The 27,191-nt window shown below is 46.9% G+C and overlaps 1 protein-coding gene across 10 annotated transcripts in view; it reads right to left on the bottom strand.

Annotated features, from left to right (window-relative positions):
- The window catches only part of vps13c (vacuolar protein sorting 13 homolog C), a 79,833-nt gene that overhangs the window by 35,275 nt on the left and 17,367 nt on the right, over positions 1-27,191 (bottom strand). For all 10 annotated transcript variants that reach the window (XM_074657209.1, XM_074657165.1, XM_074657156.1 and 7 more), the window contains 39 exons: positions 27,104-27,191; positions 26,428-26,490; positions 25,663-25,807; positions 25,329-25,429; positions 24,982-25,124; positions 23,096-23,288; positions 22,854-22,968; positions 22,182-22,318; positions 21,831-21,957; positions 21,598-21,715; positions 21,362-21,494; positions 20,933-21,005; positions 20,567-20,667; positions 20,304-20,457; positions 19,143-19,222; positions 18,864-18,923; positions 18,611-18,761; positions 18,407-18,523; positions 18,188-18,291; positions 17,866-18,033; positions 14,906-15,210; positions 12,590-12,737; positions 12,394-12,502; positions 11,910-12,043; positions 11,641-11,797; positions 8,781-8,860; positions 8,620-8,679; positions 7,530-7,683; positions 7,319-7,438; positions 7,106-7,209; positions 6,473-6,640; positions 6,081-6,385; positions 5,822-5,969; positions 4,305-4,443; positions 3,802-3,923; positions 2,850-3,016; positions 2,418-2,674; positions 1,921-2,147; positions 158-250 (listed from right to left, as the gene is read on the bottom strand). The exon at positions 27,104-27,191 is cut by the window's right edge and continues 87 nt beyond it. In XM_074657209.1, coding sequence (XP_074513310.1) covers positions 158-250; positions 1,921-2,147; positions 2,418-2,674; positions 2,850-3,016; positions 3,802-3,923; positions 4,305-4,443; positions 5,822-5,969; positions 6,081-6,385; positions 6,473-6,640; positions 7,106-7,209; positions 7,319-7,438; positions 7,530-7,683; positions 8,620-8,679; positions 8,781-8,860; positions 11,641-11,797; positions 11,910-12,043; positions 12,394-12,502; positions 12,590-12,737; positions 14,906-15,210; positions 17,866-18,033; positions 18,188-18,291; positions 18,407-18,523; positions 18,611-18,761; positions 18,864-18,923; positions 19,143-19,222; positions 20,304-20,457; positions 20,567-20,667; positions 20,933-21,005; positions 21,362-21,494; positions 21,598-21,715; positions 21,831-21,957; positions 22,182-22,318; positions 22,854-22,968; positions 23,096-23,288; positions 24,982-25,124; positions 25,329-25,429; positions 25,663-25,807; positions 26,428-26,490; positions 27,104-27,191 — 5,368 coding nt within the window. The remainder of the gene's footprint in view (positions 1-157; positions 251-1,920; positions 2,148-2,417; positions 2,675-2,849; positions 3,017-3,801; positions 3,924-4,304; positions 4,444-5,821; positions 5,970-6,080; positions 6,386-6,472; positions 6,641-7,105; positions 7,210-7,318; positions 7,439-7,529; positions 7,684-8,619; positions 8,680-8,780; positions 8,861-11,640; positions 11,798-11,909; positions 12,044-12,393; positions 12,503-12,589; positions 12,738-14,905; positions 15,211-17,865; positions 18,034-18,187; positions 18,292-18,406; positions 18,524-18,610; positions 18,762-18,863; positions 18,924-19,142; positions 19,223-20,303; positions 20,458-20,566; positions 20,668-20,932; positions 21,006-21,361; positions 21,495-21,597; positions 21,716-21,830; positions 21,958-22,181; positions 22,319-22,853; positions 22,969-23,095; positions 23,289-24,981; positions 25,125-25,328; positions 25,430-25,662; positions 25,808-26,427; positions 26,491-27,103) is intronic.

Here is a 27,191-nt window from a genome sequence, read left to right as displayed (position 1 = left end):
GAGGAAGACATGGAGACGGTGAGTTTCTGTTACTTGTTCTGATGACATCACAGTGACATCACAGAGAGGACGACAGGTTGTAAACAAGCCGTTGATTTGGTGTGTTTCCTGGATCGTTGTGACCCATAAAGATAAAAACTGTGATGAATGAACGTACCTTCACAATGACTTCCTCCACCGTCACAGAGCCGCTCAGCGGTTGGTTCGGGTGGGTTTTGGTCTCCAAGGCGACTGAGCAGGGTTTCAACACCTATTGGACAGAGTCAGACTGATGAGTTGAGTTCTGGTTGAAGGCAGCATGTCAGTAAACCATACATAATAATATCAACAGGGATGGACGCCAAGATCTTTAAGCACTGGCCCCACAGGCCACCAAGCCTCTAAGGGAGCTTCCACATCAGGGACCCGGGCCCTGATCCGAGTCCACTTGTCCCCAAAGTCCAGTTCGTTTGATCGGGGACGGTTCGTCGATCGGTACTCTGAGTCCACTTGAAAAGGTGATCTGGAGTACGGTTCATGAGGACTCGGGTACGGTTCACATCAGGTGTGAAAGCCGGCCGTACCAAAACACGGAAGTGGACCACTATCTAACGCGAGTCACGTTAGCGAGTAGTTTTGTAACGGCGGGCTTTCTTCAACGCCGCCGGTCTCCTCCGAAATTGGTATACATACAAAACTGTTCCATATCTGTGACTGTATCAGCTGCTCAGCGGGCAGAGAGAAAGACGGGGTGGGGGGGTCGAGTCTTCACATCAAACTCGGTGAAATAAGAGTTTATTTTGGCCGAACCAGAGTTGGTGATTGTTGGAAAGACTAACGACGACGGTTTCGGTGTGTTTTAAGATGCTCCGCTGCTACAACAGCTGATCTCAACATAAACAAATACATGTGGACGATGACGCAAGTGTACTCGGGTACGGAACAACTTTACCGATGTGAAAGCTGAGCGAAGAGGGGGAACGCTACGGATCAATCATACCTTATGTGGAAACGCGCTGAATTTGGTGGCCAAGGTACATTTTTGGTGGCCCAAATGTAAACGCGTCTAAAAACTAGAGCCGTCAATCAATTAAAATATTGAATTGCGATTAATCGCAAAATAATCACACATTTTTCATCTGTTCAAAATGTACCATATTCATTCCATTGATGCTGCTCAGAGAGATCACAGTGACCGGCTCGTCTGACGACAGCACGGAGCTGAAGAGAACATTTATAATGCTTTCAAGCTCTACTCAGTAAAAATAAGTATTGGGGCGATGGGCATAAAAAATATGCTCAAATCATAACGCATGTGTCGGGTTTGCCATGTTATGATCTGAGCATATTGTTTAATGTTAAATGCAGTACCTGTGAGGGTTTCTGGATCAATATCTGTCTTTGTTTTGTGTTGTTAATTGATTTACAATAATAAATATATACATACAATTGCATTAAAGTAGCATATTTGTCCACTCCCATGTTGATAAGAGGATTAAATACTGGACTAATCTCCCTTTAAGGTTCATTTAGAACAGATAAAACATGTGATTAACTGGTTTTCTGAAACAGAGAAGGCAGTGGTCGACTGGAACTGTTCCTAAAAATGTTAAAATTTAAATAATTATTTATATGTTTTGTTATTCATTTTGTTTTTAATAGAGAGTGTCTAGGTATAAGATTTGTATTGTACAGGTTCCTATCTAATAAACTTTAAGTAGAACTGCTCCCCCTGTTGGATAATCTGCAGACTGAGAGGAGCTTCACGTGTCTGAGTGGTGTTTCATAAAAACTCCTAATGAAACTATGTGTTTTTAAAGAACCACGTCTTCAGTAGGAACCAACGGGCTTAGAGCTGAGAGCCACAGACAGGAAGTCAGACCGTATTTAAACCCTAATGAGTGACCCGCTGAGACTCGCTGTGTGGTCATGTGATCTTACGGTGGTGACGGCCGTGTCCTCCTTGTTTCGGATGAAGGGGCAGGCGAGGACTTTCAGCTCCCTCAGGTTGGCTCTGGTGTTCTGGGTCCCGTCCTCCTCAGCCTGCAGGGTGAAGTCACACTGGAACGAGGCCACGAGGGCGGGGGCGTCCGCCTTCATCAGGCTGGCCACGAACACCACCTCCGGGTCCACCACCACCGCCCGCAGACGAGTCCTGACCATGGAGGCTGCACAGAGGGAAGACAACCAGAGGTTAGATCATATCCTACCCTATTGTTAGGATTATAACAATGGCCCCGACCACGGCTCTGAAATATCAGTCAGTTAGAATCTATGGCCCCGACCATGAGTAATCAGAGCCGTGGTCGGGGCCATAGATTCTAACGTACTGATATTACAGAGCTGTGGTCGGGGCCCTGTTAAAATAAAGGTGTGTGTGTAACTATACTTATATGTTATCTCAGGGGTTTAAACCTGTCTGGGTCTCTCGGTCTTACCGGTCTTGGCGTCGGCTCGTGGCTCGGCGGTCTGTCTCAGCGGCAGTCTGTCGCTCGGTGCAGAGGCGGCGGCGGTCGGCGTTGAACTCTGCGGCAGAGCCTGCAGGAAGAAATCGGCGACGGCCATCAGAAACTCCACGCTGGCACACAGGTAGAGTTTCTGCAGCACCGCCACCACTTCCCGTTCCGCGGCGCTCTGCCGATACGTCACGTCTATCATCGCCTCGGGGCTCTCCCCGTCTCTCCGACCGACCATCCTGCAGCCACGAGGTAAACAACAACACACAACAGGTGGAGTTGAGGTGAGTTCACAGGGGAAGTTCACATTCTGCTTCTATTTGGAGAAACTAATCAGAATTAGTGTGACCGTATCGTCGGTTCTGCTCGACACACGCACACACAGAGAGAAACTAGAGGTCATGTGACCGTTACCGTGAGGTCACCCTCTCCACGCCGGTCCTCAGGTCGTCCAGCGTGCAGGCGTTGAGGATGGTGGTCACCTCCATGCTGCCGTTGTTCAGGATCCTCCCCGAAGTCTTCAGCAGGCGGAGGGCGAACTCGCCCAGTCGGAGGTTCTCCTGGTGCTGGAGGTCTGAGGACTGCAGGGAACAGGAACAACAGTCAGACACAGGATCCAACAACCTGGACCAGCTGATCCCGGACCGGCTGATCCCGGACCGGCTGATCCCGGACCGGCTGATTGCCGTTGTTATTTTTTTATCTCAATTTTTTTCTTCTTACTACTATTTATTTCATTTTATTTTATTTATGTTTTTTTTTACTGTTTTATTTATTTTTATATTATTTTAATTATGTTTTTTTTTCTACTTTATTTATTTTATTTTATTTATCTTTTTTTTTACTGTTTTATTTATTTTTATATTATTTTAATTATGTTTTTTTTTCTACTTTATTTATTTTATTTTATTTATGTTTTTTTTAATACTTTATTTATTTTTATTTTATTTAATTTATGTTTTTTTGTGTGTATATGTGAATATTGTATGTGTCTTATTATTTCATGTGTTTAGTGTGTTTCTAATGCTGGTGTCATTGCTGCGTTTAGTCTTATAACTATCAGTGTTATATTGATTGTTTCCTCTATTGTTGGGGGTGGGAGGGAAAAATGGATGAAAAAGAGAAGACTACTTATATTTGCGCTGTAATGTATATGCCACGCAATGTTCTTCCATTTAAAAAAATCCATATGAAATATATTTTTTGCACTGCATATATGTGCATATCTTTGATATTCAACTTGTTATGAACTCATAGATACCAAACACTTGATTGTGCTCCTTTCTGAGATTCAGACACTTTATTGTGATACTATATCTAGTCTTTGGGCAAACGGGACGACTGGAGTCTGGATGTGCTGACTGACCTGTTTCGGGTCGTTGCTGTACAGAACCAGACCAAGAGACTCGATGTTGAAGTTAAACTTCAAGGTCTCCAGAGCTTCCTCCTCCTCTTCCTCACCGCTGACAGACGGTTTCCCAACGTCACCTGAAGTCACAAGACATTAAACTAATCAGCAGAGAACCTAACATCAGTGTGTCTACATAATGATTATATGTATATATACTGTATATGTTAATATAGAGACCTGTCAGAGGGCTTTATATTAATATGTTTATATACTGTATATGTTAATATAGAGACCTGTCAGAGGGCTTTATATTAATATGTTTATATACTGTATATGTTAATATAGAGACCTGTCAGAGTGCTTCTATATTAATATGTATATATACTGTATATGTTGATATAGAGACCTGTCGGGGGTCTTTATATTAATATGTATATATACTGTATATGTTGATATAGAGACCTGTCGGGGGTCTTTATATTAATATGTATATATACTGTATATGTTAATATAGAGACCTGTCGGGGGGCCTCCGGCTGCCCGGAGCTGCAGACCGGCCTCCTGTCTCGGGGCGGTGGGCTCCAGACTGCCGGCCTCTCCCAGGTTCTCCATCAGGATCCTCAGCAGCACCTTCAGGTCGTCCTGACTCAGCTCCACCTGCAGGCCGAGCACAGACACGGCGCTCGTTACAGACACCGACACCACCCGACTCATCGCCTACGGCCGAGTCCTCCGTCTCTGTCTCTGCAGATGTCTCAGCACAGATACGAGTTTAGCCTAGCTTAGCATAAAGACTGGAAGCGGGGGGAAACTGCTAGCCTAGCCTGTACCTAGGGGTCTAATCAACACTACAGGAGGACAGACTGTACCTTCGGTGGTGAACATGTCAACTGGAACAGAGGAGTTAGAGACAGACAGGGTTTAGATCAGGTGTGTTATCAGGTGAGTTATTAGATCAGGTGTGTTATTAGATCAGGTGCGTCACCAGGTGTGTTATTAGATCAGGTGTGTTATTAGATCAGGTGTGTCATCAGGTGAGTTATTAGATCAGGTGTGTTATTAGATCAGGTGTGTCACCAGGTGTGTTATTAGATCAGGTGTGTTATTAGATCAGGTGTGTCATTAGATCAGATGTGTCATCAGGTGTGTTATTAGATCAGGTGTGTTATTAGATCAGGTGTGTCATTAGATCAGGTGTGTCATCAGGTGAGTTATTAGATCAGGTGTGTTATTAGATCAGGTGTGTCATTAGATCAGGTGTGTCATCAGGTGTGTTATTAGATCAGGTGTGTTATTAGATCAGGTGTGTCATCAGGTGAGTTATTAGATCAGGTGTGTTATTAGATCAGGTGTGTCACCAGGTGAGTCTAGTCTACGTTAGGATGAGGCTCATATGTCTGCTGTCACAATAATATTCATAGATGTGATTTGAAGAGATCTTCTTTAATCTGGAGAGACGATGATTCATCCTCCCTCCTCCTCCTCCTTCCCCTGTTCCTCCTCCTCCTCCTCCTCCTCCTCCTCTTCCTCCTCCTCCTCCTCCCCCTGTTCCTCCTCCTCCTCCTCCTCCTTCCCCTGTTCCTCCTCCTCCTCCTCCTCCTCCTCCTCCTCCTCCTTCCCCTGTTCCTCCTCCTCCTCCTCCTCCTCCTCCTCCCCCTGTTCCTCCTCCTCCTCCTCCTCCCCCTGTTCCTCCTTCTTCTCCTCCTCCTCCTCCTTCCCCTGTTCCTCCTTCTTCTCCTCCTCCTCCTCCTTCCCCTGTTCCTCCTCCTCCTCCTCCCCCTGTTCCTCCTTCTTCTCCTCCTCCTCCTCCTCCTCCTCCTCCTCCCCCTGTTCCTCCTCCTCCTCCCCCTGTTCCTCCTCCTCCTCCTCCTCCTCCTTCCCCTGTTCCTCCTCCTCCTCCTCCTCCTCCTTCCCCTGTTCCTCCTCCTCCTCCTCCTCCTCCTTCCCCTGTTCCTCCTCCTCCTCCTCCTCCTCCTTCCCCTGTTCCTCCTCCTCCTCCTCCTCCTCCTTCCCCTGTTCCTCCTCCTCCTCCTACCTTCATGGGCTTCAGATCTCCATCGATCTCCACGGCGACCATCTTCTTGTACCAGGAGGCTGCCAGGTTCCTCTTGACGTTCAGCTGCAGGTTGACCGGTTCCAGCAGCTCGGTGCTGGGTTGACCCGACGCCGGATCCATACAGGTCCTGATGGACAACCAGAGTCCAGAAACAGTTTCTAAACTTGTCTTGAAGATCTGATCTTATTAACATTCATGAACAGTCTCTGGTTTCAGGTTGTTTCTGAGTCTGACTGACCTGGAGAGCTTGAGGTGCGTCAGCTGGACGTCCATGTTGTCGATGACGGCCGGCAGCGGGCATCCGTCGACGGGCAGCAGGGAGAAGCTGTTCCCCACCGTGATCAGACCCAGGTCCATCACAAGTGCATCATGGGAGGTGGAGGACTGGGGGATGATGATGAGCGGAGCCTTCAGCTTGATGTCCATGGACAGACGGAAGCTCTTCTGGGCCAAATCCCGAACGCTGGACGCCGCCTTCTCCGCCGCCTGAGCCGTGGCGGCGCTCAGAGCTTCTTTGGCCGTCTGGAAGTTGTTGGTGAAGTTCTGAATGAAACGACATAAAACAGAAATACAATTAAAGTAAGAAGAGCCGAAGGTAAAACGTGCTTCTCTGAGCGGCGTGGAACTCACCAGCAGAGACATGATGAACTTGTGCAGGTAGACCACCTGGATGCAGCCCACGTTCAGCTTCACCCTGCCGTCGGTTCTGGAGGTGTCGGCGTAGCCGGCGCCCTCCGTGGCTTTGGGAGTCAGACTCATGGTGAAGCTGAACACCTCGTCACCCACGATGGAGATCGCCTGAAGGACACAAACATCGTGAGTCTGAGGGAGTCTGAGGGAGTCTGAGGGAGTCCGGGGTAGTCTGAGGGAGTTCGGGTAGTCTGAGGTAGTCCAGGGTAGTCTAAGGGAGTCTGAGGGAGTCTGAGGGAGTCGGAGGGAGTCCAGGGTAGTCTGAAGGAGTCTGAGGGAGTCCAGGGTAGTCTAAGGGAGTCTGAGGGAGTCCAGGGTAGTCGGAGGTAGTCTGAGGGAGTCTGAGGGAGTCTGAGGGAGTCTGAGGGAGTCTGAAGGAGTCTAAGGGAGTCTGAGGGAGTCCAGGGTAGTCGGAGGTAGTCTGAGGGAGTCTGAGGGAGTCTGAAGGAGTCTAAGGGAGTCTGAGGGAGTCCAGGGTAGTCGGAGGTAGTCTGAGGGAGTCTGAGGGAGTCTGAAGGAGTCTAAGGGAGTCTGAGGGAGTCCAGGGTAGTCACAGTGAGACATCTGATTGACCTTCTTGTGGATGCTTTTGGGATCAACGTTGAGGACGATGAAATCTCTCAGGCGGGCTGAGATGTGAGTTTGTGGTCCTTGCATCAGCAGAGAGCCGTTAATACCTGGAGGACACATCACATCAGGTACATCAGGTACATCAGGTACATCAGGTACATCAGGGTCAGCGGAGACCAACGAGGGCAGACAAAAAACTCAGCGGTGATTCGGTACCTTGGATCTTGATGTCGGCCATGTTGCAGCTCTGGTCGCACACCAGGACGTTGAAGGCTCCCAGCGTCATCATCACCTTCAGGTCGATGATGTCACTATCGACAGGTGACACCAGGGCGGCTGACGGGAAACACAACACGTTAAAACCAGTCCGGCAGATTTATGGAGAAGATATCTGAGCTCATTATGTGTGTGTGAGTGATGGACTGACTGGACTTGGCAGACACCGTCTTGTCCTCTGTCTTCGGTCTGATCTCTCTCTCTGGAGACGCCACGCTGCCGGACGACAGCGCCGCCGACAGGAAGTTGATGGCTGACAGCAGAGCCTCAGTGTGGAGCATGAGGTCGAGAGAGGTGAAAGTCACCTGGAGAGAAAGAGAGAGAGTAAATGAGTGTAATATTAATCCAACCCTTTTAGTGATGACGTCATGATGAGGTCATGATGAGGTCATCACGGTGTTAGCTGGAGGCTAACGCTAGCAGTGGGCTAAAGCTCCACATCTAAATGTCCTCTGTGTTGTTGTCTGAATCCAGATCTCAGACATTAGAGATGAGTAACTGTGATCGGAGCTCTAGAGCTACAATATCAGAGAAGCGTTTCAGAGACGGAGAGAAATGATGCTAATATTTAGCCTTCTGCTAACAGCAGCTAACGTGAGCCGTTAGCTGCTGTTAGCAGAAGGCTAATCTATTAGCATCCCTTTCTCTCCGTCTCTGAAACGCTTCTCTGATATTGTCCGACTCTCTTTGTGACTGACTTTACTGAAGGAGAGTTAACTAGAGACATCCAGAGATCTATACGCCCTCAGTTTATCTTTACAGCGCTGCCGTTGGCCACCGGCCCGCTGGCTACCGGCCCGCTGGTCACCGGCCCGCTGGTCACCGGCCCCTTGGCCTCCAGCCCGCTGGCCACCGGCCCGTTGGTCACCGGCCCGCTGGCCACCGGCCCGTTGGTCACCGGCCCGCTGGTCACCGGCCCGTTGGTCACCGGCCCGCTGGTCACCGGCCCGTTGGCCTCCAGCCCGCTGGCCACCGGCCCGCTGGTCGGACGCAAGGCTGCTTAGCTAGCTTAGCTCGCTAATTCCATCATGCTACAGGAAATGAGTCCAACAGAGGACAGCGCCGGGTCGCGGTCCCTCTGCCTCACTCCTCGCCGCCAGGAGACGACTTCACCGGGAGGAGAGCAGGCGTTAGCTAGCTAGCTGGTCAACTCAACAAACACATGAACCGATTATCAGTGTGTGTGTGTGTGTGTGTGTGTGTGTGTGTGTGTGTGTCTGTGCTGATGAACTGTCACTCACGTTGATCATCTGCTCCGTGTTTTTGTAGACTGTGGAGAAGTTCGGCCCTGAGCGGTCGGCCTGAGGAAACACAGTCAAACAAACAGGAAGTTAAAGTAAAGTCTCCGTTAACGGATCGTCTCCTGCTCCGACAGACGTCAGCACACCTGTGTGGGTCTCACCTTTAAATACTGCACTTTGAGCAGCTCAGCTCCAGACGCCACAGAAGAGCTGATGAGACACAGCGGCTCACCACTCGAGTCTGAAACCAGATGAAACCAAAGAATCACATCGTCAACGCCAACGCTGCTGTACGTGTTTCACCATATGTACCAGAACACTGCTCGTTTAAACAGGAAATAGTTATCATAGAGAACACTAGAGAACACTAAAGGACACCATAGAGAACACTAGAGGACACCATAGAGAACACTAGAGGACACCATAGAGAACACTAAAGGACACCATAGAGAATAATAAAGGACACCATAGAGAACACTAGAGGACACCATAGAGAACACTAGAGGACACCATAGAGAACACTAAAGGACACCATAGAGAACACTAGAGGACACCATAGAGAACACTAGAGGACACCATAGAGAACATTAAAGGACACCATAGAGAACATTAAAGGACACCATAGAGAATACTAGAGGACACCATAGAGAACACTAGAGGACACCATAGAGAACACTAAAGAACACCACAGAGAATAATAAAGGACACCATAGAGAACACTAGAGGACACCATAGAGAACATTAAAGGACACCATAGAGAACATTAAAGGACACCATAGAGAATACTAGAGGACACTATAGAGAACACTAGAGGTCACCATAGAGAACACTAAAGGACACCATAGAGAATACTAGAGGACACTATAGAGAACACTAGAGGACACCATAGAGAACACTAAAGGACACCACAGAGAACATTAAAGGACACCATAGAGAACATTAAAGGACACCATAGAGAATACTAGAGGACACTATAGAGAACACTAGAGGTCACCATAGAGAACACTAAAGGACACCATAGAGAATACTAGAGGACACCATAGAGAACACTAGAGGACACCATAGAGAACACTAAAGAACACCACAGAGAATAATAAAGGACACCATAGAGAACACTAGAGGACACCATAGAGAACATTAAAGGACACCATAGAGAACATTAAAGGACACCATAGAGAATACTAGAGGACACTATAGAGAACACTAGAGGTCACCATAGAGAACACTAAAGGACACCACAGAGAACATTAAAGGACACCATAGAGAATACTAGAGGACACCATAGAGAACACTAGAGGACACCATAGAGAACACTAAAGAACACCACAGAGAATAATAAAGGACACCATAGAGAACACTAGAGGACACCATAGAGAACATTAAAGGACACCATAGAGAACATTAAAGGACACCATAGAGAATACTAGAGGACACCATAGAGAACATTAAAGGACACCATAGAGAACATTAAAGGACACCATAGAGAATACTAGAGGACACTATAGAGAACACTAGAGGTCACCATAGAGAACACTAAAGGACACCACAGAGAACATTAAAGGACACCATAGAGAACATTAAAGGACACCATAGAGAATACTAGAGGACACTATAGAGAACACTAGAGGTCACCATAGAGAACACTAAAGGACACCATAGAGAATACTAGAGGACACCATAGAGAACACTAGAGGACACCATAGAGAACACTAAAGAACACCACAGAGAATAATAAAGGACACCATAGAGAACACTAGAGGACACCATAGAGAACATTAAAGGACACCATAGAGAACATTAAAGGACACCATAGAGAATACTAGAGGACACTATAGAGAACACTAGAGGTCACCATAGAGAACACTAAAGGACACCAGAGAGAATACTAGAGGACACCACAGAGAACATTAAAGGACACCATAGAGAACACTAAAGGACACCATAGAGAACATTAAAGGACACCAGAGAGAATACTAGAGGACACCATAGAGAACATTAAAGGACACCATAGAGAATACTAGAGGACACCATAGAGAACACTAGAGGACACCATAGAGAACACTAAAGGACACCATAGAGAATACTAGAGGACACTATAGAGAACATTAAAGGTCACCATAGAGAATACTAAAGGACACCATAGAGTAAACTAGAGGACACCATAGAGAACACTAAGGGACACCATAGAGGACACTAAAGGACACCAAAGAGAACACTAGAGGACACCATAGAGGACACTTAAGGACACCATAGAGAACACTAGAGGACACCATAGAGGACACTAAAGGACACCATAGAGGACACTAAAGGACACCATAGAGAGCACTAGAGGACACCATAGAGAACACTAGAGGACACCATAGAGAACACTAAAGGACACCATAGAGGACACTAAAGGACACCATAGAGAACACTAAAGGACACCATAGAGAGCACTAGAGGACACCATAGAGAACACTAAAGGACACCATAGAGAGCACTAGAGGACACCATAGAGAACACTAGAGGACACCATAGAGGACACTAAAGGACACCATAGAGAGCACTAGAGGACACCATAGAGAACACTAGAGAACACTAGAGAACACCATAGAGGACACTAAAGGACACCATAGAGAGCACTAGAGGACACCATAGAGAACACTAGAGGACACCATAGAGAACACTAAAGGACACCATAGAGGACACTAAAGGACACCATAGAGAACACTAAAGGACACCATAGAGAGCACTAGAGGACACCATAGAGAACACTAAAGGACACCATAGAGAGCACTAGAGGACACCATAGAGAACACTAGAGGACACCATAGAGGACACTAAAGGACACCATAGAGAGCACTAGAGGACACCATAGAGAACACTAAAGGACACCATAGAGAGCACTAGAGGACACCATAGAGAACACTAGAGAGCACTAGAGAACACCATAGAGGACACTAAAGGACACCATAGAGGACACTAAAGGACACCATAGAGAGCACCATAATGTAACCACCCTTCATTCACAGAGGCTCTGACCTTTGAACTCCAGGCACTTCATGGTGATCTTGTTGATGAACGCTGTGGCACACATGTCGTACTTCCTGACTTTAGTGTTGATGCCCAGGTGAGCGACATGAAAGACCAGGAAAGGTAACTCCTGCTGCTCTCTGGGCTTCTTCAGCGTTAGCAACACCTGGAAGAGGAAACAGGAAACAGAATCAGCAGAACGCCGCCATGTTGGAGTAAATAGACAAACGTTTCCTGTTTTAGTTTCATGGTTTCTGATGTTTCACAGACTTTCGTACTTCTTTGATTTCGAAGTTCAGGAGAATGTTGATGGTGTTTTCAGTCAGACCGCCGTTGGTGGCGGCCGACACGCCGTCAGATCCCGTCTGTGACGACACCACCTCCACCTGCTGCTCAGCAAGCTCCGCCTTCTCTGAGGAGGGAAAATAGTCATTCAAATATATATATATACCTCTGTCTTCAGATCTTCAGACGATCTTCAGGTGATTTTAACCAGGTGAGTCTAGAACTCAAAGGTAAAGTAAGGTATTCTATGATCCCCTTTCCTGTTAGTAACCATGGTGATGTGTTTAGTGGGCGTATAAATCACAGTGTTAGCTGGAGTCTTTGCTTTGGTTAGCCTCCAGCTAACACCGTGACCTCATCATGACGTCCACACATTAAGGGTCTATATGATCAGTGTTGATGATGACCGGAGATGTGGTGTTTAAAGTAAATAAAGAGTTCCTCTCAGATCTCCCATCATGCACTGGGTGAAGTTACCTTGAGCCACCTGTCTCTTGACGTCCATGCTGTGCTCCTTACTGCCCTCCCCGATGTTCTCCACCAGGATCTTCATCAGCACACCGAGGTCCTCGTTGCCCAGACTCATCTGACGAACACACAACAGGTTTATATCTGACTCTGGAAAGAACACTTAAATCACAGTTTTAAACCACAGCGAACGAGTGAGACCTACGTTGAGGGACCGCAGGACTCCCTGGACCTGGACTCCGGGGATCTTGGTGAACCAGGAAGCAGCCAGGTTCCTGGTGACGAGCAGCTCTAGGTTGATTGGCTGGAGGATCTCGATGTCCTGGTGGGACGAGTCCTGCTGCAGCGTGGTTCTAAAAACACGTTCAGTCAACATTTAATCAGCTTCCTGTTCTCTGTTGGGTCGTCATGGTTTGTTCAGATACTAAAATGGTGTGTTTGAATATTTCTACATCCTGGGGTCCCTAAACAGTCTTGAATTCCATAAATCGGGTCTGGCTTTAAAGCTGAGACTCTGGTGGTTCCAATGAGCCCAACTGGATTCATGTGTGATGATGTTAGTCCCCATAGGAGACATTTCATTGACCTCACTGTATAAAATGACCTGTGGTGACCTCTAGGATAATCACAGCCTCATGAAACTTTACAGCCACAAACTAGAGACCTAGAGCATTCAGAGGATGGATGGATAAGACTAGAGACCTAGAGCATTCAGAGGATGGATGGATCAGACTAGAGACCTAGAGCATTCAGAGGATGGATGAATCAGACTAGAGACCTAGAGCATTCAGAGGATGGATGGATCAAACTAGAGACCTAGAGCATTCAGAGGATGGATGGATCAAACTAGAGACCTAGAGCATTCAGAGGATGGATGGATCAGACTAGAGACCTAGAGCATTCAGAGGATGGACGGATCAGACTAGAGACCTAGAGCATTCAGAGGATGGATGGATCAAACTAGAGACCTAGAGCATTCAGAGGATGGATGGATCAAACTAGAGACCTAGAGCATTCAGAGGATGGATGGATCAGACTAGAGACCTAGAGCATTCAGAGGATGGATGGATCAAACTAGAGACCTAGAGCATTCAGAGGATGGATGGATCAAACTAGAGACCTAGAGCATTCAGAGGATGGATGGATCAAACTAGAGACCTAGAGCATTCAGAGGATGGATGGATCAAACTAGAGACCTAGAGCATTCAGAGGATGGATGGATCAAACTAGAGACCTAGAGCATTCAGAGGATGGATGGATCAGACTAGAGACCTAGAGCATTCAGAGGATGGATGGATCAGACTAGAGACCTAGAGCATTCAGAGGATGGATGGATCAGACTAGAGACCTAGAGCATTCAGAGGATGGATGGATCAAACTAGAGACCTAGAGCATTCAGAGGATGGATGGATGGATCAAACTAGAGACCTAGAGCATTCAGAGGATGGATGGATCAGACTAGAGACCTAGAGCATTCAGAGGATGGATGGATCAAACTAGAGACCTAGAGCATTCAGAGGATGGATGGATCAGACTAGAGACCTAGAGCATTCAGAGGATGGATGGATGGATCAAACTAGAGACCTAGAGCATTCAGAGGATGGATGGATCAGACTAGAGACCTAGAGCATTCAGAGGATGGATGGATCAAACTAGAGACCTAGAGCATTCAGAGGATGATTGGCTTTGGACATTTTTCAGAAATGTTTCCGTTCTTTTTCATATATCTTTTCTGAGGTTTTTTGGACGTTATTTTGGAAAAAAAAATTTCGGACATCTGTCGGATATTTTGGGAATTTTTTTTAAAACTTTTTTTTCTTTACTTTTTTTGGACATTTTTCAGACATTTGTTGGACATTTTTCTGAGTTTTTGGGGATGTTATTTTGGACATTTCTTTGGACATTTTTCGATTTTTTCAGACATTGTTTTTTTTTTAATTTTTCTTGACTTTTGTCGGATATTTTTGGAAATTTTTTAAAACTTTAAAAAAAAAGAATTTGGGACATTTTTCAGACATTTTTTCGGACTTTTGTTGGACTTTTTTTTAAAAATTTTTAGAAATTTTTCAGACTTTTATTTTTACATTTTTGGACATTTTTTTTTCTTTTTGATGGCTTTCCTAGCTAGATTGACAATAAGGGAGTTTCTAAGCAGTTTACACAACAGAAGTGCTCGCCATCCAATTGCTGAAAAATGCCAATTCTTGCAGAAATCTCAAAAAGATTTTGATCCCAAATCACAGCATGTATTTTTTTATGTTGTTCCTCAAGGTCTTGGTGTCTTAATGTGGTATTTTGGAGGGATTATTGAGCATTTTTATCAATTCTCCGGTGGTAAAAAATGGTTAAATTCAGCACCAAATCTGTGTAAAAAAAGGTATCAACCCCAAAAACTGCTGCAACAACTTATGAGACATAAGCACAGATTCACTGACGCAGTGATTCACTGACGCAGTGATTCACAGGGCTTTAAAGAACAACATCTTTTCACTTCTACTGAATTGTTATTCAGTGTTGCTACCTGGAGAGCTTCAGCTGCGTCAGCTTCACGTCCATCTTGTCCACCACCGCCGGCAGAGAGAAACCTTCCGCCGGCAGCAGAGAGAAGCTGTTCCCCACCGTGATCAGACCCAGGTCCACCACCACGGCATTATGGGAGGTGGAGGACTGGGGGATGATGATGAGCGGAGCCTTCAGCTTGATGTCCATGGACAGACGGAAGCTCTTCTGGGCGAAGCCCCGAACGCTGGACGCCGCCTTCTCCGCCGCCTGAGCCGTGGCGGCGCTCAGAGCTTCTTTGGCCGTCTGGAAGTTGTCGACGAACATCTGAAGAACAGAAAGACATCATCGGGAGTGAGGACGACAAAAACGACACCAGCGTCACGTGATGAAGACGAGGAGAAAACGTCATGAAGGAGCAAGGTCAAGAGGGAGTCGATGTGAGGCGTTCACTGCCTGCACGGAGTGTACGCCGTCATTTCTGTTTCAGAAACCTTCAGAGGGATAGTGTATATATTATATATATATAATTTAGGTGAACATTAGTTGCTTAATTTTCTTCTTATAACGATTCTTTTGTTGTTGTTTTTGAAAGTTTTTGAAACAAAAATGAAATTCAAAAAGTTCCATTTCAAAGGAAGGAAGTGAGGTCACACAGGCAGAGGTCATGTGACTGACGGGAGGGAGGGGGGGGTGGCAGTGAGGGGACGGGGGGGGGTAATGATGGCGGCTGAGTGAGTTGCATAGCACGTATGGAGGAAGTGAGTTCTGATAAGTGTCGCATGAAAAGCATTCCTTCATCCCTCCGTCGACCTGTCGGCATCCTACAAAACATCGCGTTTTGGCGAGGATCGAGCGAGAATTCGGCGTTCTCGCAGGCTCAGACGGGTAGAGTTCAAAGCTGTTAAGTGGTGGCAGGTGGTTTGAGGTGATTTTTCAGATTTCATGAATGCTGTGGTGTATTAATCAAACACTGACGAGGCTGGAGTCACGGTTCGGTGGCATTTTGGCTAAAAGGTGAAAAATCTCTCTTCTTTTTGTTAAACAAGACTCGGTCTAAACCCCGTACAGGTCTGGACCGCGTTCGGTCAGTCTGTGAATTTGTGGCTAAAGAGTTCCATTAATAGTCAGCAGCCATGTCTCTAATGTTAAATCCAGCGTTAGATGTCCACCAGGTCCGGCGAGGACACTAGAGGACGCCATGGATGTATAAAGAGAAATGGATACAGCGTTGGAGGCAAAGCCCCGTTCACTCCTATGAAAGCTGCTCAGTGACTCATGAAAGTCGGTAGCAGCGGTCTGCTATACATAGCAACGGTCTGCTATACGTAGCAACGGTCTGCTATACATAGCAACGGTCTATTATACATAGCAACGGTCTGTTATACGTAGCAACGGTCTGCTATACGTAGCAACGGTCTGTTATACGTAGCAACGGTCTGTTATACGTAGCAACGGTCTGTTATACGTAGCAACGGTCTGTTATACGTAGCAACGGTCTGTTATACGTAGCAACGGTCTGCTATACGTAGCAACGGTCTGCTATACGTAGCAACGGTCTGCTATACGTAGCAACGGTCTGCTATACGTAGCAACGGTCTGTTATACGTAGCAACGGTCTGCTATACGTAGCAACGGTCTGTTATACGTAGCAACGGTCTGCTATACGTAGCAACGGTCTGTTATACGTAGCAACGGTCTGTTATACGTAGCAACGGTCTTCTATACATAGCAACGGTCTGCTATACATAGCAACGGTCTGCTATACGTAGCAACGGTCTGCTATACATAGCAACGGTCTATTATACATAGCAACGGTCTGCTATACGTAGCGACGGTCTGCTATACGTAGCGACGGTCTGTTATACGTAGCGACAGTCTGTTATAAATAGCTCTGATGTTAGTGAATATTTAGTTTTCTGCTCTCCGATTTCAAACTGAGTTCCAACATGTCGTTGACGACTAAAAAGCAGCTGTGCTAGTCGAGGGTAAACCGCGTCCTGTTGACAACATGAAACCAGGTGATATTTAAGGGGGACTGAAGGTGCAGTGGAGTCGCTGAGTGAAGCTAAAGCAGAAGGTTTGATGCAGTTCAGAGCTGCATGCTGGAAGCTGTACCTCGTCAGCAGACGCATACTGAAAGCTAAAAGAAGCCTGGAAGAACAAAACACATCAACAAGACGAGAAACATGAGACACAAGAAACTGTAGAGAGAAGCATGCAACAAGAAACAGGAAACAGGAAACACAGCATGTTCAGTTGTCACAATAAGAAACACATCACACTTTAAAGTTCACTTTAAAAGCCGCTAGATGGCGCTGCGGTAGCGCTGCCGCCATTTTGGACTGAAAATGAGTGTGTGTCCGTGGACGTATAAAGAGACGTCTGTAAATCAGAGGATGTAAATCAACTTCCAGCAGGAACACTGAAATATTCCTCATTTAAATCACGATGTTCTAAAAGCTCATATTTCATCTGTCAGTGACTTTATGTTGAAATGATCAGACAAAAACATCACGATACGCTCAGTACAAACAAATCTACGTATAACACTTCTAAATATATATAAACTACTGCAACTGAAAACACAAACCAACAAATACATACAGACAATAAATGTGTCTATGTATAAATATGAATCTTTGAGTTTATAAGTTAAATTGTGCATAATATGTATATTTGTGTTTATATGTATATTTGTGTTTATATGTATATTTGTGTATATGTGTACATTTGTGTGTATATCTATATCTGTGCATATATATGTATACTTGTGTATATGTACATTTGTGTATATATACAAAAATATATATATATATATACACACACACACACACACAGATATACACACATACATATATAGATACACAAAAATACACATCTATGTATATTTGTGTATATATACACAAATAGATGCTGTGTAAATACTGTAGATACCTGTATAAATATGATATGCATGTATATAGATGTATAATATCTGACCAGCAGCGACATGAGGAACTTGTGCAGGTAGACTATCTGGATGCAGCCCAGACGCATCGTGACCTTCCCGTCCACCCTCGACGTGTCCGTGTAACCGTCCCCCTCCGTCGCCCCCGGAAACAAGGAGAGTTTGAAGCTGAACACCTCCTCGCCCATGATGGACACCGCCTGCAGGGGGAAGAAGAGGAGGGGGGAGGAAGAACGAGGGGAGGAAGAGGAGAGGTGAGGAAGAACGAGGTCAGCATCATCTCATATAAAGCTTTAATGAATAATAATGAATACAGAACGGCACAGCGACGACAATACAATATGAGGTCGTGACCTTTCTGTGGATGGTTCTGGGGTTGACGTCTGTGACCACGATGTCTCTGAGTCGAGCGAACACCTCCGTCTCCTTCGCCCGCACCAACACCGACGCATCGATACCTGCAGGCGTCACATGATCATTTAACCCACTAAACAAGTCACCATGGTTACTAACAGGAAAGGGCTTGAACGGTCACTTTACTCCTTCAGATTGAATGAAACCATGTGTTCGTACCTTGGACTCTGATGTCAGCGATGCTGCAGCGATCGTCACACACCTCCACGTGGAAACAACCCAACATGGCGAACAGCTTGAAGCTGAACACGCCGCCATCTTTGGCTCCTTTAGACACTGCAGAGACACGAGTCAAAGGTGCTTCCTGTCAGATACAGAACATGAGACGGGGACAACACCTGTGAGCAGACAGTATGGACTCACCTGTCCGGCCCTGTCCGGGCTTCTCCACCTGTTTTTTGTTGTCCCGGTCGCGGGTGGCGGTGAGTTGCGACGGCATGGCGCTGTTCAAGTAGTTGATGGTTGACAGCAGAGCTTTAGTGTGAAGGAGGAAGTCCAGAGAGGAGAACTCTACCTGAAACACCAGCAGGGAAACAGCTGTGAGACACCTGTCAACACCTGGTTATTTCATATATGGATCCTGCCATCTGTTGCTATGGAAACCTCGTCCACCCACCTTCAGTGTTTGCTCCGTGTTGTTGAACAGCGTCTGGAAGCTGGGACCGCCGGGGTCGGCCTGTCGGACAGACACACAAAAACATGTTCACATCTGGAATCGGACGTAACATCAGCGTTACATCATCAGCGTTACATCATCAGTGTTACATCATCAGCATTTCATCATCAGCAGCATTACATCATCAGCATTACATCATCAGCATTTCATCATCAGCAGCATTACATCATCAGTGTTACCCATCACTCCCCAAACAAACAAACTTGTGTTTGCGCTCACCTTGATGAACTCCACCTTCAGCAGGTCGGAGCCCTGCTTCTCCGAGGAGCTGATCAGGTGGAGAGGATGGTTCCTGCCGTCTGAACAAAAAAACACACCAACAACACACATTTTAAAGGGACTGTTTGTAAGAATCAGAAATGTCTTGTTAACAGCTTCACCTGTGTCCGTTAAGTCAACTAAAGTCAGCGTACTGTTGCTGGCGCTTGTGCTCGCTCTACATAGACATGAAGGAGCATCGCTCAACACAGTGAGGAGACACACGTCAGCTAAAAGCACAATATCACTCTATATTTCAGCTGCTTGGCAGTAATGTTAGCTGACCAGACCAAGGTCTCTCCGTGAATCAATGCTGATCCTAGTGTTGGCTTTTCCCGCCTCAGCCTCCCGACCGCGGCCGGAGGGAATGGGGGAGACACCGGAGTTTTGGTCGGAGACTACAACGTGTCTCTCTGCAGAGCTCCGTCACATTCCGTTCGGTTCGGTATGTGACTTCCCTTCGGTACGCACAGTGACCTAAACTATCAGAACAGTCTATTAAAGTCTACTACTCGAACATGCGGAAAATAAATTCTTAAACAAAAAATAAAATAAAAAAACTTTTAAAACTTTATTTTAATCGTCACATACATGAACTTTGACCTCTGCATTGAACCCATCCTGAGCTTTAGGAGCAGTGGGCTGCTGTGAAGCGCCCAGGATGCAACCTGGGGTTCAGTGTCTTGCTCAACGATACTTGCAGACAGCCGGGGATCGAACCGCCAACCTTGTGATTGAAGGACGACCCGCTCTACCCCCGAGCCAGTCTTACCGAGAAAGTTTTGGCAGAGCAGCAGTTATTGTCTATCAGCTGTAGCATGCTAGTCGGCTTAGCCCATTATCCCGTTAGTCAAACTCAGTGGACAACGTGGACAACGATTTGAGTCTAAATGAACGCCGACATTGTTCAACTGAAGTCGGGTTTATCTGTTGATACATTACTACAAACATTTAATAAACAACGGCATCCCCAAAAGTGCCAATTAGCAGAACAAGACAAAAATAGAGTGGACGGCAAGTCCTTCTCCCCACAGCAAGAGAAGACTCCAGGTTCAGGCCCGTGGACGACCAGAAGTTCATATCACGGTGTAAAGATGTTGACATCAGTCAGCTATATGTTACCTGGTACGTCACAGTAGTCGAGCGTGACTCTGCGCAGGTATGAAGTGATACTCATGTCGAAGCTCCGCGTCTTCCCTTCGGCTCCCAGCTGGCAGACGCTGAGGGACAGGACGGTCTTCTCCTGGTCCACCTGCCGGGTCAGCTCCAACAGCACCTGAACACACCCCACACACTACTGTCTCACATGGACGCACTATATAGAACTTCACGCTGTTATAAAGGCTGATGAGTCACATGACCTGAGACCAGAGAAACAAACAAACCTCTTTGACTTCAAACTTGAAGTGAAGGTCGATGAGTTCCTCCAGAGCCGAGCGCTGGTGATCTTCATCTGTCGACTTCTCACTGGTGTCTTCATCTGAATCTAAAACACAGCAGCAATAAAACAGATTATAACATGATGATAATAATTATTATTTATAATAGTTTAATAGTGATAAACAGATGGACTGTTTTTACTCCCTCAGTTTGTTACATAAATCACTAAATGTAAGAAACAGATCCGTGACTTTACCAGTGGAATGAAAATACATGAAAAGTAATTTTCTATTTGGTAATTCTTTGTTTCAGTATTAGTTTTCATGATTTAACAATGTTAAACAGCCAATCAGAGTGTGGGCAGCACTGACCTGTTTCCAAGGTGTTCAGGAGGGCGTTGTGAAGGCTGAGCGCCCGCGGTCTGGCCTCGGCCAAGGACAGCCCCTACATCAGGAAACACGCCCAAATATGGTGATATCAGTCCGGAGCTGCAGTCCCACTGTGATTCCCAACTTCCCACGTCACTCCTCAAACTTCTCCCATCTCTTCCCAAAACATACCGACAACTTCCCAAAACATTTCTCTTCAATCTTTCAAACTTCTGTCCTTCACTCCCATAAACTCCCCCAAACTCCCATAACTCCCCCAAACTCCTCCTTCCAATCTTTTCGTTTGTCCACAACCTTCCCCTGTCACACATCCTGCCCTCACCCCGTCACTCCCCTTCCCTCAACTTGGTACAGAACGCTGAACGCAGAAGTGGGCGTAATCACAGTAGAACCGGATTGTACCAAGTGTACCTTCTCTGTGGGGGTGGAAGGTGGGGAGCCCATGTTGGGCAGTGGGATGCTGTCGACCAGATCCAGAACATTGTGGATCTTCTGGTCTGAGATCTTAACGTGCAGCAGCGGCAGCTCCCCCGACACCTTGAACCTGCAGCACAGACAGCCCAAGATTAGTGACAAAACGTGTACGGGTCAGTCAGCAGGCGAGTCAGCAGACAGACCGGACACCTGTCCACAGGTAAGACTCGTACCTGGGCATCCTGGCGTCCTTCTCCACCATGCACTTGGCCAGCTGGACAGTGAAGTCCATTGGCTGGAGGATGTGTTGGACTGATGAACCCTGCAGCCTAGCTGACTTCCACGCCTCACCTGGAATTAATTTACAACTGATTTAATGAGATATGGACTTACAAGCAGTTGTGTAGTTGTATATATGTGTGTGTGTGTGTGTGTGTGTGTGTGTGTGTGAGTATTACTCGTGTACCTGATTTGCTGTAGAGCACCTGGACTCGTCGTAGCTCCACGTTGTATCTCTCATAAGCTCGATCCATGATTTCCTCCAGAGAGGAGAAGGAGGATGAAGACGAACCACTCTGCTCAACACTGTTCAACTACAAACACACACATGTTCCACCACACTTAACAAACTGAACAAACAGCTGTGTACGCAGGCCAACATCTGGGCAGTGAAAACATCCGACCCTTGTCTTAAACAAGTCAACAAGTTCCCCTTGGGATAATAAAAGTTCTATCTCATCCTAAATGTGTTGTAAAGCCCAAAGAAAAAAACAAACTTTGATAAGACCCATCACCGAAAATAAAAAAAAGAACTGACCTGTAGGCTGCCGAAGTCTACGATGATGAGGTCCGACTTGTCGCTGTAGAAACCAGACTTTGGTATGAGCAGGTAGGACGGCTTCAGGTCAATCCTCATGTCCAGGACCTTCCTGGTCTCAATGATGTGAGACAAACCTGCAGAGACCAGTATCCATCAGAGTCCTGATGAGGACCAGACTGTCCTCTACTGGAACAACTAAAACCAGTATCAATCAGAGTCCTGATGAGGACCAGACTGTCCTCTACTGGAACAACTAAAACCAGTATCAATCAGAGTCCTGATGAGGACCAGACTGTCCTCTACTGGAACAACTAAAACCAGTATCCATCAGAGTCCTGATGAGGACCAGACTGTCCTCTACTGGAACAACTAAAACCAGTATCAATCAGAGTCCTGATGAGGACCAGACTGTCCTCTACTGGAACAACTAAAACCAGTATCAATCAGAGTCCTGATGAGGACCAGACTGTCCTCTACTGGAACAACTAAAACCAGATGGCATCACCCGAATTTGTCAATTAACGTAACAAAACAAAGAGAGCCTGGACGGCGAGTCCTTCTCCCCGGAGCGTTCAGGCTCTGCAGATTCAGACCGTGCCAAATAATAACTAATGCTGTTTTATCGTTGTGTATGCGACCACACTCGATCAATACATTCATTAAACTGACCTGTGGCAGTTTTATCTTTGATCTCCTCCAGTTTGGAGAGCGTGGCCGAGGTCAGGACCTCCAGATCGACACCTTTCCCCGTCTTGAAGAAGTCGGCCATACTGTTCACCGTCAGCTGGAGGACAAACAGCAGGAAAACACATTTCACATGTAGGAACATCCTCACCCTGATGATCTGATAAACACATGAAAACCAGACGTGAGAGATCTGATCTGAGGTCAGGTGGCGGGTTCCTGTTTACCGCGTCGTAGATGATCTCGACAGGCTGAGAGTGGACTCTGAGCAGCTGGTCGGCGGCGCTCTCCTCGGGGTTTAACTCGAACACGAAGCTAAGCAGAGAGGAGGACGAGTCTCCCACGGTGGCAATGAGTGAAGGTACCTCGCCCTGCTGCTGTAGACCTGTAACAAACCAGTGCTCCAACGCCGCCTCCACCCTGCAGGAGGACAGACACAACGCAGGGTCAGAGCCCCGGAGCTACAGAGGAGATACAGTAATACATAAATACATGCATTTACATGAAGCAGCATATGTGTCTACTCCCATGTTGATAAGAGGATTAAATACTCAACAAATCTCCCTTTAAGGTACATTTACAACAGATAAAACGTACGATTAATTTGCGATCAATCATGATTACATATGGAAGTGATGGTTAATCATCGTAGCGATTACACTACGTTGTTAGGCTGCGTTGTTAGACTACGTTGTCACGCTACTACGTTGTTAGGCTGCGTTTTTACGCTGCGTTGTTAGGCTACGTTGCTACGCTACGTTGTTAGGCTGCGTTTTTACGCTGCGTTGTTAGGCTGCGTTGTTAGGCTACGTTGTTAGGCTGCGTTGTTAGGCTGCGTTGTTAGGCTACGTTGTTAGGCTGCGTTGTTAGGCTGCGTTGTTAGGCTGCGTTGCTACGCTGCGTTGTTAGGCTACGTTGTCACACTACTACGTTGTTAGACTGCGTTTTTACGCTGCGTTGTTAGGCTACGTTGCTACGCTACGTTGTTAGGCTGCGTTGTTAGGCTGCGTTGCTACGCTGCGTTGTTAGGCTACGTTGTCACACTACTACGTTGTTAGACTGCGTTTTTACGCTGCGTTGTTACGCTGCGTTGTTAGGCTACGTTGTTAGGCTGCGTTGTTAGGCTGCGTTGTTAGGCTGCGTTGTTAGGCTACGTTGTTAGGCTACGTTGCTACGCTGCGTTGTTAGGCTGCGTTGTTAGGCTGCGTTGCTACGCTGCGTTGTTAGGCTACGTTGTTAGGCTGCGTTTTTACACTGCGTTGTTAGGCTGCGATTTTACGTTGCGTTGTTAGGCTGCGTTGTTATGCTACGTTGTTAGGCTGCGTTGTTAGGCTGCGTTGTTAGGCTACGTTGTTAGGCTACGTTGCTACGCTGCGTTGCTACGCTGCGTTGTTAGGCTACGTTGTTAGGCTGCGTTTTTACACTGCGTTGTTAGGCTGCGATTTTACGTTGCGTTGTTAGGCTGCGTTGTTATGCTACTACGTTGTTAGGCCGTGTTTTTACGCTGCGTTGCTACGCTGTGTTGTTAGGCGGGCGTTGTTAGGCTGCGTTGTTAGGCTGTGTTGTTACGCTGCGTTGTTACGCTGTGTTGTTAGGCGGGCGTTGTTAGGCTGCGTTGTTAGGCTGTGTTTTTACGCTGCGTTGTTAGGCTGTGTTTTTACGCTGCGTTGTTACGCTGCGTTGTTAGGCTGCGATTTTACGTTGCGTTGTTAGGCTGCGTTGTTATGCTACTACGTTGTTAGGCCGTGTTTTTACGCTGCGTTGCTACGCTGTGTTGTTAGGCGGGCGTTGTTAGGCTGCGTTGTTAGGCTGTGTTTTTACGCTGCGTTGTTAGGCTGTGTTTTTACGCTGCGTTGTTACGCTGCGTTGTTAGGCTGCGATTTTACGTTGCGTTGTTAGGCTGCGTTGTTATGCTACTACGTTGTTAGGCCGTGTTTTTACGCTGCGTTGCTACGCTGTGTTGTTAGGCGGGCGTTGTTAGGCTGCGTTGTTAGGCTGTGTTTTTACGCTGCGTTGTTAGGCTGTGTTTTTACGCTGCGTTGTTACGCTGCGTTGTTACGCTGTGTTGTTTTGCTACGCTTGTTTTGTGGGGGGGTGGTGGGTAGACACTGACCTGAAGGCCTGAGCTCCAGGTCTCTGAGATATTTTGGTGCTGAGGTCGATCATCTGGACTTTGAGGATCTCGGGGACGTCCGGCTGCTCTCTGACCGTCACTGAGGTCCTGAACAGCTGGAATGTGACGACCACCGCCACGTACTGAACACACACACACACACACACAAGTTCAACCCAGAAAGTCCTGGTTCTGTTTAAACCAGAAATCCACTTTATACCATCAGAAGTCCTGCTGGTGTCCAAGTAAAAGAATAAAACTGTTGGTTAATTCTAATATTTAAGTTTGTCCAGCTGTTGGTGGAGGAGGCGGAATCGTGCTGCAGAGACGTTCAGGTGTGTTCTCACCTGTTTGGGTAAAGTCAGGTTGTGAGAGCTGCCGCTGTAGCCGATCGCAGTGTAGAGCTTTTCTTTCTCCTTGGCCGTCATGAGCTCGTCTAACCCCGAACCTGAACACCAGAGGAGACACGTGTCTTCAGTCCACGGCTACATGGGACATACAACACCTTAAAGCAAGTACTGTACTTAAGTCCGACTCTCTTTCTGACTGACTCTACTGAAGGATAGTTATCTATAGACATCCAGAGATTTATGACTATCTGCAGACGACACACATGTATATCCGGATAAAGTGGTGATGAAGTCGTTAACCTGATGGGTCTCGTTGGTTGTTTCCACTTACTCTCCCTCTCCTTGATCTCCTCCGGCTCCTGCTCCTCCTTCTTGGCCTTTCTACCGAACAAGCTGCTGAAGAAACCTCCTCCTCCTCCCTGCTTCTGACCCCCCGCCGCCTTCTTCCCCACCACCTTCTGTCCAGACCTGATCACCTGGAGGACGAAGAGGAGGAGGAGGAGGAGGAGGAGGAGGAGGAGGAGGAGGAGGAGAGAGGAGGAGGAGGAGAAAGGAGGAGGAGGAGGAGGAAGAAGAGGAGGAGGAGTGAGGAAGAGGAAGAGGAGGAAGAAGAGGAAGAGGAGGAAGAAGAGGAGGAGGATGAGGAGGAGGAGGAAGAGGAGGAGGCGGAGGAGGAAGGGGAGGAGGAGGAGGAGGAGGAGGAGGAGGAGGAGGAAGAGGAGGAGGAGGAAGAGGAGTGAGGAGGAGGAAGAGGAGGAGGTGGAGGAGGAAGGGGAGGAGGAGGAGGAGGAGGAGGAGGAGGAAGAGGAGGAGGAGGGGAGGAGGAGGAAGAGGAGGAGGAAGAGGAGTGAGGAGGAGGAGGAGGAGGAAGAGGAGGAAGAGGAAGAGGAGTGAGGAGGAGGAAGAGGAGTGAGGAGGAGGAGGAGGAGGAAGAGGAGGAAGAGGAAGAGGAGTGAGGAGGAGGAAGAGGAAGAGGAAGAGGAGGAGGAGTGAGGAGGAGGAGGAAGAGGAGTGAGGAGGAGGAAGAGGAAGAGGAGGGTCATGTTGTGTTAATGTTCTGTAATGAAAGTGTCGTCTGGTCAGAGGCGGTGTTTACCTCCATGTGGGCCTGCTGGCGGGTTAACGTGATGTTGAAGACGTCCAGAACTTTCTCCAGATCCTGGTGAGACAAACGGACCGTCAGTCATCTCTAACACTGATCTGAGGTCAGAGCCATCAGCTCCTTTACAACCCGGGTCCTCTCTTCATCTGGAATATTAGACTGTGTTTGATCTGTAGGATGATCTTTAGTCTGATGCTGCTGTAACGTTAATGTGTGACTGTATTACTCAAGCTAACGTTAGCTGGCCGTGCTAGTCACCGTCAGCAGCATCATTTAGCCGTTCAGCACTCTGACTGAATATTCAGGTACGGTCTGAGCCTCAGATGTCAGAGAGAACGCCTCGTTAACCCGCTTCTTTATTCTATATGCTTCTATTGTTATGTCATAGTATGTATATTATAAATATGGATACTATTATATCTATTTACTTACTTTTCAGACAATTTTCAGAATTTTTTCGAAAAAAATTGGAAACGTTTTTTGACAGTTTTAAAAAAAAAATTCAGACATTTGTCACTTTTTTTGGTTATTTTTTTCAAAAATTTTTGGTACATTTTTCAGATTTCTTTTTTAGGACATGGCAGGGGAACAGATCAGAGATCAGTGCTTTTTGAATTTATTGTTGGTGCAACCAGCTACACAGCAACTCTTCAGCGTTGCGTTACAGCACCTGGATGTGTCGATCGTTGTCCTGGCTCGGCTTGCTCTGGCTCAGCAGTTTGGCCTTGTAGGCGGCCTTGTAGGCCTTCAGGTTCTCT

This window comes from Sebastes fasciatus, chromosome 2, assembly GCF_043250625.1.
Source record: "Sebastes fasciatus isolate fSebFas1 chromosome 2, fSebFas1.pri, whole genome shotgun sequence".
Classification (NCBI taxonomy): Eukaryota; Metazoa; Chordata; class Actinopteri; order Perciformes; family Sebastidae; genus Sebastes; species Sebastes fasciatus.
Note: the sequence above shows the minus strand (reverse complement) of the source record. Positions and strands in the feature narration are given on the sequence as shown.